The sequence below is a fragment of the Trichomycterus rosablanca genome, chromosome 2 (assembly GCF_030014385.1).
Source record: "Trichomycterus rosablanca isolate fTriRos1 chromosome 2, fTriRos1.hap1, whole genome shotgun sequence".
Lineage (NCBI taxonomy): Eukaryota > Metazoa > Chordata > Actinopteri > Siluriformes > Trichomycteridae > Trichomycterus > Trichomycterus rosablanca.
In genome coordinates, this window is record NC_085989.1 from 509,188 (window position 1) to 521,496 (window position 12,309).

At 44.8% G+C, this 12,309-nt stretch overlaps 1 protein-coding gene across 1 annotated transcript; it reads right to left on the reverse strand.

Moving 5' to 3' along the window:
• Window positions 1–230: 230 nt before the first annotated feature.
• On the reverse strand, window positions 231–5,214 carry 42sp43 (P43 5S RNA-binding protein). The gene is made up of 9 exons (XM_062989070.1): window positions 5,080–5,214; window positions 4,255–4,352; window positions 3,558–3,654; window positions 3,383–3,471; window positions 2,660–2,733; window positions 2,503–2,583; window positions 1,468–1,697; window positions 1,053–1,106; window positions 231–571 (listed from the first exon to the last, which is right to left on the reverse strand). The coding sequence occupies exons 1-9, from the start codon at window positions 5,212–5,214 to the stop codon at window positions 332–334; spliced, it is 1,098 nt and encodes a 365-aa protein (XP_062845140.1). The 3' UTR covers window positions 231–331.
• Between the last annotated feature and the right edge of the window lie 7,095 nt (window positions 5,215–12,309).

The window sequence follows — 12,309 nt, forward strand, 5'->3', positions numbered from 1 at the left end:
ACTTTATAAAATAATAAAACACTTTACTAGTGATTCAGTTTTGCTTCTGTATATTTATTAGAGTTTTTACATGGAAATAAAGATTTACAGACTGTAACTGCAGGTATTTATAATCATTACAGATTTAATTCTGAATAACAAAAACTTCCTCTAGTTCACTTCATCACAATCAAAATAAGATTCAAAATCACTGAGGGTTCCAGTTTAGCTTAATAAATAATAAAGAGCTTAATAATAAAATAAACCTCCGTCCTGCAGTTTCACATGAACTAAATTCTCTCCTTTTTAAATGATTTATAGTCGCTGATCTGCGGCTTTACCAGGTATTATATTAACCTTTGACCTTCTGAGGTGGTTTGATGTTGAAGAGGTCACGCAGGTTGACCTCGGGGTCGACGTAGTGAGGGATCTTGCGCTCGTTGAACAGTCCCGACAGGTTGGCCTCCAGCTTGGTGCGGCGGGAGAAGCGCAGGCGCAGGGCGAAGAGTCGGCGCAGGTCTTCCTCCACCAGGGTGCGGCGGTTCCGCCCCTCCAGACGCTTCTGCCAACTCTTACTGCTGCGCTTCTGACGCTGAGGGAACAAAACGTTTAATATTTATTTATTAGGATTTTAACGTCATGTTTTACACAGTTTAATATCAAACAGTCATAGACAATTTCTGTATCTTTATAATTATACAAATAATAATGTATTTGTACTGTGGGAGGAAACCGGCGCACCCGGAGGAAACCCACACAGACACGGGGAGAACATGCAAACCACACAGAAGGGACCTGAAACACTCCACCTGGGAATCGAACCCAGGACCTTCTCGCTGTGAGGCGACAGCGCTTGAAAGAATCGCATCAGTCGTACTGCCCCTCATTACAGCTTTCTCACCCCCCACTTCAAATACGATTTAAACTTAATGGTTCAAACGGAATACCTGGCAACCCTGACCTCCATTTTAATAGACTATAAAATATCATCCAGAAAATTATTTAATTTGATCCTGATAGTACTGAAACTGGGCATGGCTGATTAGTTGTGTGTGTAATGCAGTGTGATTTACCTTCGGTTTAGCAGCATCAGGATCGTGACGAAGCATGTGACGAACCAGACTGTCCTAAAAATAAATAAAAATAAATACATCTTCAGCAAAAACACGAGACCGAGATGAACTAGTAGCTAATATGCTGTTAATATGCTAAGATTTTAAAATGTTTCTAAAAGAAAACGATCCTAGTATTGAACCCTGTGGGACACCATTAATAACAAAATTGGATGGAATGGTTTTAGAAACAAATCAAAATCTTATCTTATTATTTTAAAAAGGTCCCTTTTATTTACAGATATGATAAACATTGGTGGTACTAAATCTTATTCACCACTGGCAAAAACAGACCAGTCTGTGAGCTTGCCAACACGCCATCAGGGCACAACCCAACATAACAAATCCACTAATAATACAACAAACAGCTGGTTACCCTCATGGCGAAGGTTTTGGTGCAGCCGGTGAAGGAGCACTGGTGCGGCAGCAGCTTCAGGTGGACCTTGCGGATGTGGTGCTGCAGGTTGAAGGTGGTGGAGAAGTAAGCCTGGCACCCTTCGCTCGGGCACAGCAGGACGGGTTTCTGCAGGGCGTGGGTACGCTTGTGTCGCCGGACAGCGTCGCGCTTCGTGAACGTCTTCTTACAGGTCACGCAGGAATACGAAGCTACACACGGACACGGTCATGAGAACGTTTAAACACACCAAGAGCACGCCAACTGTCTCTGGGACGCTTGTAATGTACGCTGGGTGTAACGTAACCCGGTCCAAAGACCTTTGGTACTTACAAAACAGCAACGAGCATCTGGGAGCTGAGCATGACGTTGGATTTTCATGTTTATATCGGGTCAAAACACAAAGAAATGAATATTAAAAAATAACTCGTGTGGACACGGCCTGAATCTTGGCTGCAGTTTTTCAGAATCACCACCAGAGGCGCTAAAACGCAGGACACATTTTTGACCAACTAGAGCAGAATGGATCTCAAACTTAACACCAAGTACCATCCTGGATTAAACACCTCAGGGAAGCACCTACAGATCATCTTACAGGATCATGAGTCTGTATAGAGTGATCTTAGACGTCACAACCAGCCATTCTACGCCCTCAACAGGCGTCCAATCAGAGCTGGTGTTCTGACATCAGCTTCCTTCAGCCATAATACAATTTTGCCAGCAAACGTTGGATCTAAAGTCTTGAGATTAAGAAACTGACAGTAATGGAGTGTCTGCATCTGTTACTCAATATTTTTAGGAAGTCAGGGTTAGAAATTAGACAGTTTGTGTATTTAAATCACCTGAAGATCCACCAGTGGTCCTCAGATTGAAACCAAACTCTACGTCCCTGATGTTAGAAGATCAGAACATGAATGTTCCTGCACCATCGGGGGCATTATGGACAGAACAGTGGACGTTTCTGGTACGTCAGGTATAAAACAATTTTGTTTAGATACTGGGGTGTTTGTGCATCACCTGGGTGTTTGGCTTTGTGCTTCAGTAATCTTCCCCACGTGCGCTCCACGGTCAGACACTCGGGGTAAGGACAGCGGTAACCTGCAGGAAACCGGGCGGAGCGTTAGGGTGAGGTGGTGAGGCGGATGTTCTGGAGCAGTCCGTGTTCGATTCTCACCTTTGTGTTTCCTCTCGTGAGCTCTCCGGGCGATGTGAGTGGCAAACGTCATCCCACAGCCGACCCTCGTACACCTGAAGAGAGACGCATGGAATACCGACCGTCACTGACCGCAGGGAGTGTGTAGGTTTAGTTTGGGTTAGCCAAATAAATGTGTGTAACAATTATAAACGATTATAAAGGAACCTGGGCGTGGCAGTTCTGAGGTTCCACACACCTCATTCTAAACTGCTCTTTAGACAGAATGATTCTATCACATATAAAACAGTAGAAATTATTAAACCGAAACCATCACCTCAAGCTAAAGTAATTATCTGGACGGTCAGATGTAAAACAAGAGCCACTAACAGACAGGACATTAATTATAAGCTGCAGGAACAGGAGATACTGTCCACAGTCAAGTGAGTTTAACGAGCAATTTTATGGCACTCAAGTGGCACAGAACTGCTGCAGTTACGTCCTCTGCTGGCTGATCGATGGTGCTGCACTGAGACTCCATGCACCATACAGTTCTTGATATGAACCTGAATGCAGGTGAAACGAAGCGGTCAGTTATGTTAGTCAAGGCCCTCTTTGGGAAGTGGATACGACTTGATTAGGAGGAATGCATTAGAAATTTTAAGAAGTTAGTACATTTATTCAAGCCCAGTGTTCTGAGGTTGCTGTTTAAGGGCTAGAACTCAGTACAGATGGACCATAGTGAACTCGTCCCCCAGCGCTCACCTGAAGGCGGAGATGACGCCGTGCTCGGCCAGGTGAATCTTCAACATGCGGCGCTTCCTAAACGTGGCCTGACAGTTGGGTTGATTACACTGGGAAAAAACAGCACAGATTCAACACCAGTTTAAATTCTGCAGCATCGGGGTGTTCGTGTGGAGCAGTAATATAACGGACGCACCCTGAAGTACTTGTCTTTGTCTCCGTGAGCGTATCGGACGTGTCGCTTCAGGTTATCGGGGTTGTAGAAAGTCTTGCTGCAGTTTCCTACGGTGCATCTGTGAATAAAGAGCATCAGTGTATACCAGCAGGTGGAGTGAACAATACATGAACAATGGATGGTTGTTTTTCACTTAAATGCTCTTCAAGTGTTTTGGAAAATACAGCACTAGTCTTCAAACTAAAGAACTGAGGCGTCCTGATGGAAAATCCAACATTTTATTTCCTGTAGGTGTCGGACTTTCACTCAGAATTTCTACAGCTGGGTTTGGACTTCGAAGCCACACAGAACCACAAATCTTCACCCAACAGTTTCCACCAAGATCTCAAGGCTGTAATTATTATAAATGGTGGTGGTGGTTGAGAGGGGGGTAAAATATGCTTAAAATAACACACCAAAAATATAGTGATCGCTGGAATGTTTTAGAATGGCAGGAACGCACCCATCCCATCCCACAAATTTCAGATATGGTCCCCTCCAGAGTTCAATCCATGGTTACGACCTTAATGATTGTACATTTATGTTTGTAAAAGTTAATAAAACAAGTGAAGTTTGAAAAGGATCTGGAGTGAATCCATAGGATAAAAACTGTAGTGATGATGATCATGATGGAAACTTCTCCTCCTCCTCTTCACTCACTGATGAAGGTTTAGCTCACCTGATGAGTTTCCCTTTGTGTTTGAGAGCATGCCTGCTGAGATCTGATCTCCTCCTGAAGCGACTCCTGCACCCCTCCTCAGGACACTTGTGGGGCCTCTAGAAACGAAGGGCACAAACACAAACCCATAAATAATCAGCTGTGATTACACTCAGAATTAGTTTCTGTTTTGGTCTTCGGGTTTTAATGATATATATTGTTTTATATTATATATTATGCATTTTGGGTGCAGGGTAATTATGGCTTTGCTGTAAAAAGTTGTGGAAAGCAGTTTCTGCAGAGCAAAGACTGTTAAAGCTGCAAGGAAGGGGGTGTTATTGTTCCATGTGAATGCCTGTGGTTCTGGAATGAGGTGTCCACCAGGGCACCCGGAGGAAACCCACACAGACACAGGGAGAACATGCAAACTCCACACAGAAAGAACCTGAATCGCTCAACCTGGGTATTGAACCCAGGACCTTCCTGCTGTGAGGAGACAGTGCTACCCATGTGAACCGCCGGAGACTTTTCTGCAAGTTTAAATAATGTGAACATAATTTCTGCACATTTTGCTTCGTGTCAGGTTATTTGCATTAATTTGGCACATTACAAATATTAAAATGAAGGTAAATTAAAGTATATTTACATTCTGTACACGTCACATGAATGTTTCTGTATGTATAGAATCTTTAACATGTTTAAATGTGCATTAAAATGTGCCGGTTCGTTCAAGCAGGGGTGCACAAACTTTTGCGTCTGGTACCTGCACCCCTACAGTAATCGTTACCCCTGGTGCCCGGTGCACGGTGCCCGGTGTTACCGTTTCCTTTGATGTTTGCCACTCACCGCCCCGGTGTGCACGGTCTCGTGCTCTTCCAGACGCCACTTGCGCGTGAACGTGGCTCCGCAGTCCGCGTGCACGCAGTTGAAGAGCTGCAGGCGCGGCACCCCGTTCACCTTCCCTGATTTAGTCTGGTTCATCTTCTCAGGTTTAACCCCCTCCCAAAAATACTGAGGCTCAGAACTGGACCCAGCAGAAGCTCCTCTCAGATCAGACCGCGCGGTGGGTTAGGGGCCGCGGGTTCGAACCTGTGCAGGTAATGTAGTGAAACTGATTACTGCTGCACCTGGAGCCTGTTAGTACCTGCACACACACACACACACACACACACACACACACACACACACACACACACACTTTCTCTCTCCTTCTGTGTGTGTGTGTGTGTGTGTGAATAGTCAAAAGTATGTGAACACGCCTTGCAATTACCAGATCTACTTAATTAAACGATCCTTTCAGCTTCTGTCCCTGTTCCAGATGAACTGGAATGTCGATTGCGACCGGTGGCATGTTAGTGCAATATCACTGACCTCAAGTGCTTATTGACTAAATGAGTACAACTTCCAACAGAAACTCTCTAAAACAGCTGTGTCACACATGTGAAATGAACATCAGGGGAACCAAGAGCCTCTAAACCCAGGGGACGATATAATGCTCGCTCGACTGTGGACAGTCTCACCCGTGTGCTTAGAAGCTTCTGATTCACGTCAGACCTGCTCTCAATGGTTCCTGGATTACTTACGAACATCAGGACAACTTTCATCTTGGTGAATGGACCACTGTTCCATGGACTTTTTAATAAGTGCGTGTGGGCACAGAGAAGTCACTAGCTGTAGTGGATCGTAATCATTAATGAGGGGTCACATGACCCTGTAGAACTTTTAAGGTTGGGGGGTAGAAAACATTCCTGCCATGTCAATAACTGATGGAAACACTGATGGATCCTGATATTACACAAAGCTAATGAATTTTTATTTAACATTTATTTATCAGTATGTGAGGGTGATTACAGCCTTGCTCTAAAAAGCTGTGGAAAGACTTCTGTGCAGAGCAAAGACTGTTATAGCTGCAAGGAGGATGGGTGTTAATGTTCCTTATGAATGCCTGTAGTTTTGGAATGATGTGTCCACATACATGGTCATTTACAAACACAGGGAGAACATGCAAACTCCACACAGAAAGGACCCAGACCACTCAGCCTGGGGATCGAACCCAGGACCGTCTTGTTGTGAGGAGACAGTGCTACCCACCGCGCCACCGTGCCGCCCAAACATGAGTTTAGACTTCAAATATCAACAACATCCAGAACCGCCGGAGATTTTTCTGGGCTCAGACTCACCTGAGCTGGACTGATGCTGAGTGGGGACGTGGTCTGAGGTCTGACTTTTTTTGAAAGGTGTTTCAGTCATTAATAAAAAATAATAAAAATAAATACGCTATTATTTATGTTTCCTGCTGTCCCAACTTTTTCAGATCTGGGTTGTAGATAGATACAGTTTAATTTTTGGAAACACACAGCGGGAGTTCCTTTTCCATGTTTTATTTAGTTTGTTTGTTTTTATTTCGGGAGGGGGGTGGGCTGAAGCCTGTTTGGTTGTGGCAGCTCAGAACTAAACCAGATTTTGGTTTCTGGGAGTTTTTGGGGATCCAGGACGGGTCGTCACACACCGACACTGCAAACAATAGAACCGAATAGAACAGATCCGAATTCTCAGCGCCCATCGACCCCGCCCGCCCCAAAACCCGGGGGAGCCCTCATGTGAACACTTATGCGCCTGTGAGTGAGATTAAAAGTGATAATGTGGACTTTTGTTCTGCAGAAACCTCTGAGGCCTCTGAAGCTTCCAAAATCCGGGTCAGAGGTGCTCAGAATCGAACCCAGGAGGGTCTGGAGACGCCAGGAGAGAAAAATATTACTGAACAACCTTCTACAGGGTCATGTGACCCCTCATTAATGATTACGATCGACTACAACTAGTGACTTCTCTGTGCCCACATGCACTTATTAAAAAGTCCATGGAACAGTGGTCCTGATGTTTGTAAGTACTCCAGGAACCACTGAGAGCAGGTCGCAGAACCATGAGAATCAGAAGCTTCTAAGCATACGGGTGAGACTGTCCACAGTCGAGCGAGCGTTATATTGTCCCCTCGCTGCTCTGCAGAAAGAAGCTCAGCAGGAACCTTCAGATGAACCCTGAACCCTTCGTCCCTGCAGCCTCTGAGCCCGGAGAGATTTAAAGCTTGCTCAACTGTGGATAGTGACCGTGTTCAGCAGCAGCTTCTTGATTGACATCACACCATTCTAGTAAACTGTCCTTCAGTATGAGGTGAGAGTGTTCTCCTCATGACCCTGGCTGTGAGACCACTGTTCCACGTGGTCTGTAACAGTGGACAGATGTTTGTTCAGATGATCTTGAGACCTGGAGGTGCTTAGATGTGAAACCCAGACTCATGTACAGAGGGCTCTGGACCTACCAGATGGGCCCTAGTTATATGGGCACAGAGAGGTCACCAGCTGCAGCCAGTCATAATCAGTAGCAGCAGTTTGGGGAAGGCCCTCTTCTGCTCTAGTACACAAAGCAAAGTCCATAAAGACCTGGTTTGGTCTGGTTTGGTTTGGACCTCAACCAGGCCTTCTCATATAAAATAACTTTCCAGTGTGCACAAATTCCCACAGACACGCTCCTAAATCCTGAGGAAAGCATTTCCAGAAAACCAGAGGCTGTTACAGGAATACTGTGGATCAGTGGGTGAATGTGCTCGTCCTGCTCCTCCAGGTTTCGGGAGGTTGGACAGGTGAGGCACGTTGGGCGTGGTCCTGCCCGGTTTGGCTGCGTGTGACGTAGCAGACGAGCGCTCAAAGCACGAGGAAGGTGTAGGTGGTGCAGCAGTTTCTCAGTCTCACCTGGACGCGCAGGTAAGTGCTGCGGCTCGTTTGATCTTCGGGGTCGGTGGTATCAGGTGTGTGTGGACGGTAATCAGACTCAGTTCGGTTTGGTTCAGGTTTATAACCGGACCGGTTTTGTAGTGACGCTGCAGGTAGATTTAATCTCTCACCTGATGATCTCTCTCTCTCTCTCTCTCTCTCTCTCTCTCTCTGTACACGCGCGATTCCTCCGATTTATCGTCGATATTTAAACCGGTTTGTTGAATCTTGGTGTGTTCTTTATTTGCACGTTTTTTCGCTGCTGGATCAGATTGGCTCTGATGATCTGATTTGCTGATTGGATTCCTCTCACCTGAGCCGGATTTGAGCTCCTCGGTGTGTTTGGTTCAGAGAAGAATTTATTCCTGCGTCTAAAAAAGTTGGGACAGGAGGAGAAATGCATAAAAATAACTTACAGCAGTGATTTATAATCCTGACTTGAATTTAAACAGCTCGGTGTAAATAATCGTGTTAGTTTGGGTGAGTTCAGTCAGTCTGAAGCTGATGGTTGCAGTTTAAGTTGGTGCAAACCTTCTAAAATAGGTCAAATACTTGGATATAATTTTTATTTATTTATGTATTTATTAGGATCGTACCGTCATGTTTTACACACTTTGGTTCCATATGTGACAGGACAGGTCACTCTCCAATTCACCTCACTTGTACATCTTTGTACTGTGGGAGGAAACATGAGGAGAACATGCAAACTCCGTGTACCCAGACCTCCCCACTTGGGGATCAGACCCAGGACTGAGCCCTGATAATAGTATTATCAAAAGATTTTATTATTTTATTAATAAGCTATTTATCAAGAACTTGAGGCTGTGTATATATGAGTGACGATAATTCTTATGATTTCCTCTAGATATCGTCCGTGTTTACTTCAGTGTGACGCTGAGCCACTTTCTGGATGTCATGTTAGGTGCTAGTGTTGATAAAAGGTAAATTAATGCAGCACGGTGGTAGACACGGTCCCGTCCCAATTTTTTGGAACATGTTGCAGGTGCAAAGTAAATTTTTCCAATCGTCCGAAATGAAATAATCAGATATTGTTCTGCTTTGTTTGTAATGAACTACAGATCAAACTGAATTTACAGATCACTGCTTTCTCTCCTGCTTTATCAGCATCTGGCATCCCGTCCCAACTTTTATGAAACTGTGGTTTGTAATTCCTGGTGGGAGATTCTGACATGAGAAATGAAGCGTTTGCTCTGGTTTCAGTTCAAAGAGGTTAAAATATTCGAGTTTTGCAGCGTCGCTGCTGGAGATCATCCTGTTTTTATATAGTAAACCTGCACCAGAGGGATTTTAGGAATGATGAGCTGCAGCTTTAATGACTTAGTTTATACACAGAAAACAATGAATGCTCTGTTTATTAGGAATGTGTGAGGACTTCCGGTTTCCTGTACGTTACTGGTGAGTTGTGATGAGTAACAATGCTGATTTACATTTACATTTACATTTTCAGCATTTAGCGGACGCTTTTATCCAAAGCGACTTACACAATGAGCAATTGAGGGTTAAGGGCCTTGCTCAGGGACCCAACAGTGGCAACTTGGTGGTGGCGGGGCTTGAACTGGCAACCTTCTGTTTACTAGTCCAGTACCCTAACCACTGAGCTATCAGTGAGCTATCACTGGGATTTATTAGGGATGTAACGATACACTCTATTTAAAAAATTTAATTAATCTTTTATTTATCTAAATAATAAACGTCCTTTTATTCCTGAGGTACAAACTATGCTGATGTGCAGATGCTGCACATTTCCCTTATTGTGTAAAAAAACTGAAATAAATAAATCCAACATTATATAAATATATAAATAAATAATACAAATAAAAAAAAATATCCTCACATAAATACATTTGGCTGAAAAATCCCGAACCTGGCAACCCTGTAGTGATGTCAACCAGGCGAGGTGAATAGCGCCAGCGCCCTCTGCTGTTTAAAGTAAGTACTGATTCGGATTGTGGTACATGTGCACCGATTTTTAACTGTCTTGTGGTGCATCGTTACATCCCTATGATTTACTAACCGCTGGCCATAGAACACACACACACACACACACACACACACACACACACACACACACACACACACACACACACACACACACACACACACACACACACACCGCCACTTTTGGTGGGTTTTTTTGGGAAGGAGGGGTTTAGTCTGGGGTTGGTGTTTGGGCCAGGTGAGCGGGTATACGTTGGCGTCCATGAATCGTACCCGCTCGGCTCAGTGTTCTGTTGGATATGTAGCTTTGCTCGTGAGTGGAGTGGTACCTTCCAGGATGGATCTGAAACGTCTCATTAACAATAAAACGTGAGACGTGTACTTCGGTTTTAAAACCCTCATTATATTAAATCAGATTTTGTTATTTTATGGACACGACCCCCCTGACGTGCTTACAAATGTAATCATGGCAGACTCCTGTACTACATTACTTTCAGGGTGAAGGCTGATTTCTGGTACTCTTCAGTACAGTCCACATATTTATGGTCCAGAACCATTTCTGATGAGTTTCGGCTCGTTTTCTTGCTGGCAGCAGAATGGCTGAGCTTGATGCTACCACCACCGTGTTTTCCAGCTGTTCATTTATAGACGAACAGTTAAAATCCCAGATCTGATCTGACATTATTAGTGTATGTGTGAAAGTTTGATAGGATGTAAGATCGTGATGATACACCGTGATGAACCCTGGAGTCAGGTCCCCGGTGAGATTCGAACCCGCCGTTCCTGCAGCTGTGAGTTTCTGGCACGTCACACGTGAGCTGTCAGGCGGTGGAATGAAGTGAAGAAGTCTCGGCTGAAGGTTTGGTCCGAGTCCAGGAACCCGGCGTGCCGTCTGATGGCATTCCTGTCTGACTGACGGAACCAGTCTGATAACTTCCTGCTGAAACCTCACCCACGTTCTCCTCAACAACACCGCGCGCCCTCCCCAACACCGCATCCTCCTCAACACCCCGCGTCCTCCTCGACCCCATGTTTTCCTCAACATCACACGTCCTCCTCAACCCCATGTCCTCCCCAACACCACGTTTTCCTCAACACCTGCGTCCTCCCCAACCCTCGTCTCCTTTTACATTTTATGATTATTGTTTCTCCAGTTCTGAGGTTCTGGTTTGTGGAACCTAACCCTAACCCTAACCCCCCCCCCCCACACACACCCCGTAAACTCCTCAGTCGTGTTTGTTAGTAGGTGTGTTGGGAGCAGCGGGTGATGATGGTGCTCTTTATAACCGGTCGGTTCACATGTTTAAAATATTTTGAGTCGCGCCTCCTTGAGCGCCACAAATCAAAAATACCAGCAGCACAAAGAGCCGAAACGTGCGGCGCGTTACCGGATCAGATCCTGTTCCTCATCTTGCATCAGAACTGGGAGAGTTTCAGTCTGGGGTCGAGCTGAGTCTGATCCTCCACTCTGTCTGATTTTAGTCTCTGTTTAATAATCCACATCAGACCAAAAGTTCAGAGCTGAGATATTAAACAATCAGTGCTCAGAATTTTGGAGAGGGTCGAGCAGTGAGTCTTAATGACATCATTACAGCCTTGGGGGTTGAATTTGGGTCCCAAATGGGGTGAGGTTCTAACCACGGTAGTTTGGCCTGTTATCTTGTGTTTGAATGTTTTGGTGTTGCCAAATCTGGATTATGGTGGGGGTTGGTGGATTAAGGGTTTGGGTGGTGGTTAGTAGATTAGGGGTTATGTTGGGGGTTAGTGGATTAGTGATTAGTTGTTGGGCTGAATGCTGGATTAAGAGTGATGGTTGGGTTTATTGGACTAGTCTTGGGGACTCAAATAATAACGGGATTATTATCAGATTATCAGATCGTGTTGTTGCAGTAATTTTTGGGACGAGGGGTACAGTGACGTGTTTCCTGTGTGTGTTGTGTTTTGAACGTTTTGAACTCGTCTCTAATCCTCCGTTTATTTAATCTGGGTGAATGAACGAGTGAAACTGAACTGGTTAAACTGGTAACGTGGTAAACCGTGTCACTGGGGAGGAATTTCATTTATTTAAACACACACACACACGGAGAATGCTTCAGAAATTAGGTCAAGTCAAAAGGTTAAAATCGTCGGAAGTTTTTGATCTTGAAGCGTCGCGGCTTTATTATTTACATTAACACGCACACAGACGCTCTTATGCAGAAGTTTGTGAACCCCGGGAACGTTCCACCCTTTCATGTTTCTTTTGATGTTGATTTCTTTCCCTCGTTAAGTGAAGACGTCCTCTAAAACTCCGTCCACCTTCCTCCGCGTCTGAGCTCCGACTCCAGGGTGATATCAGACTGCTGCGCCA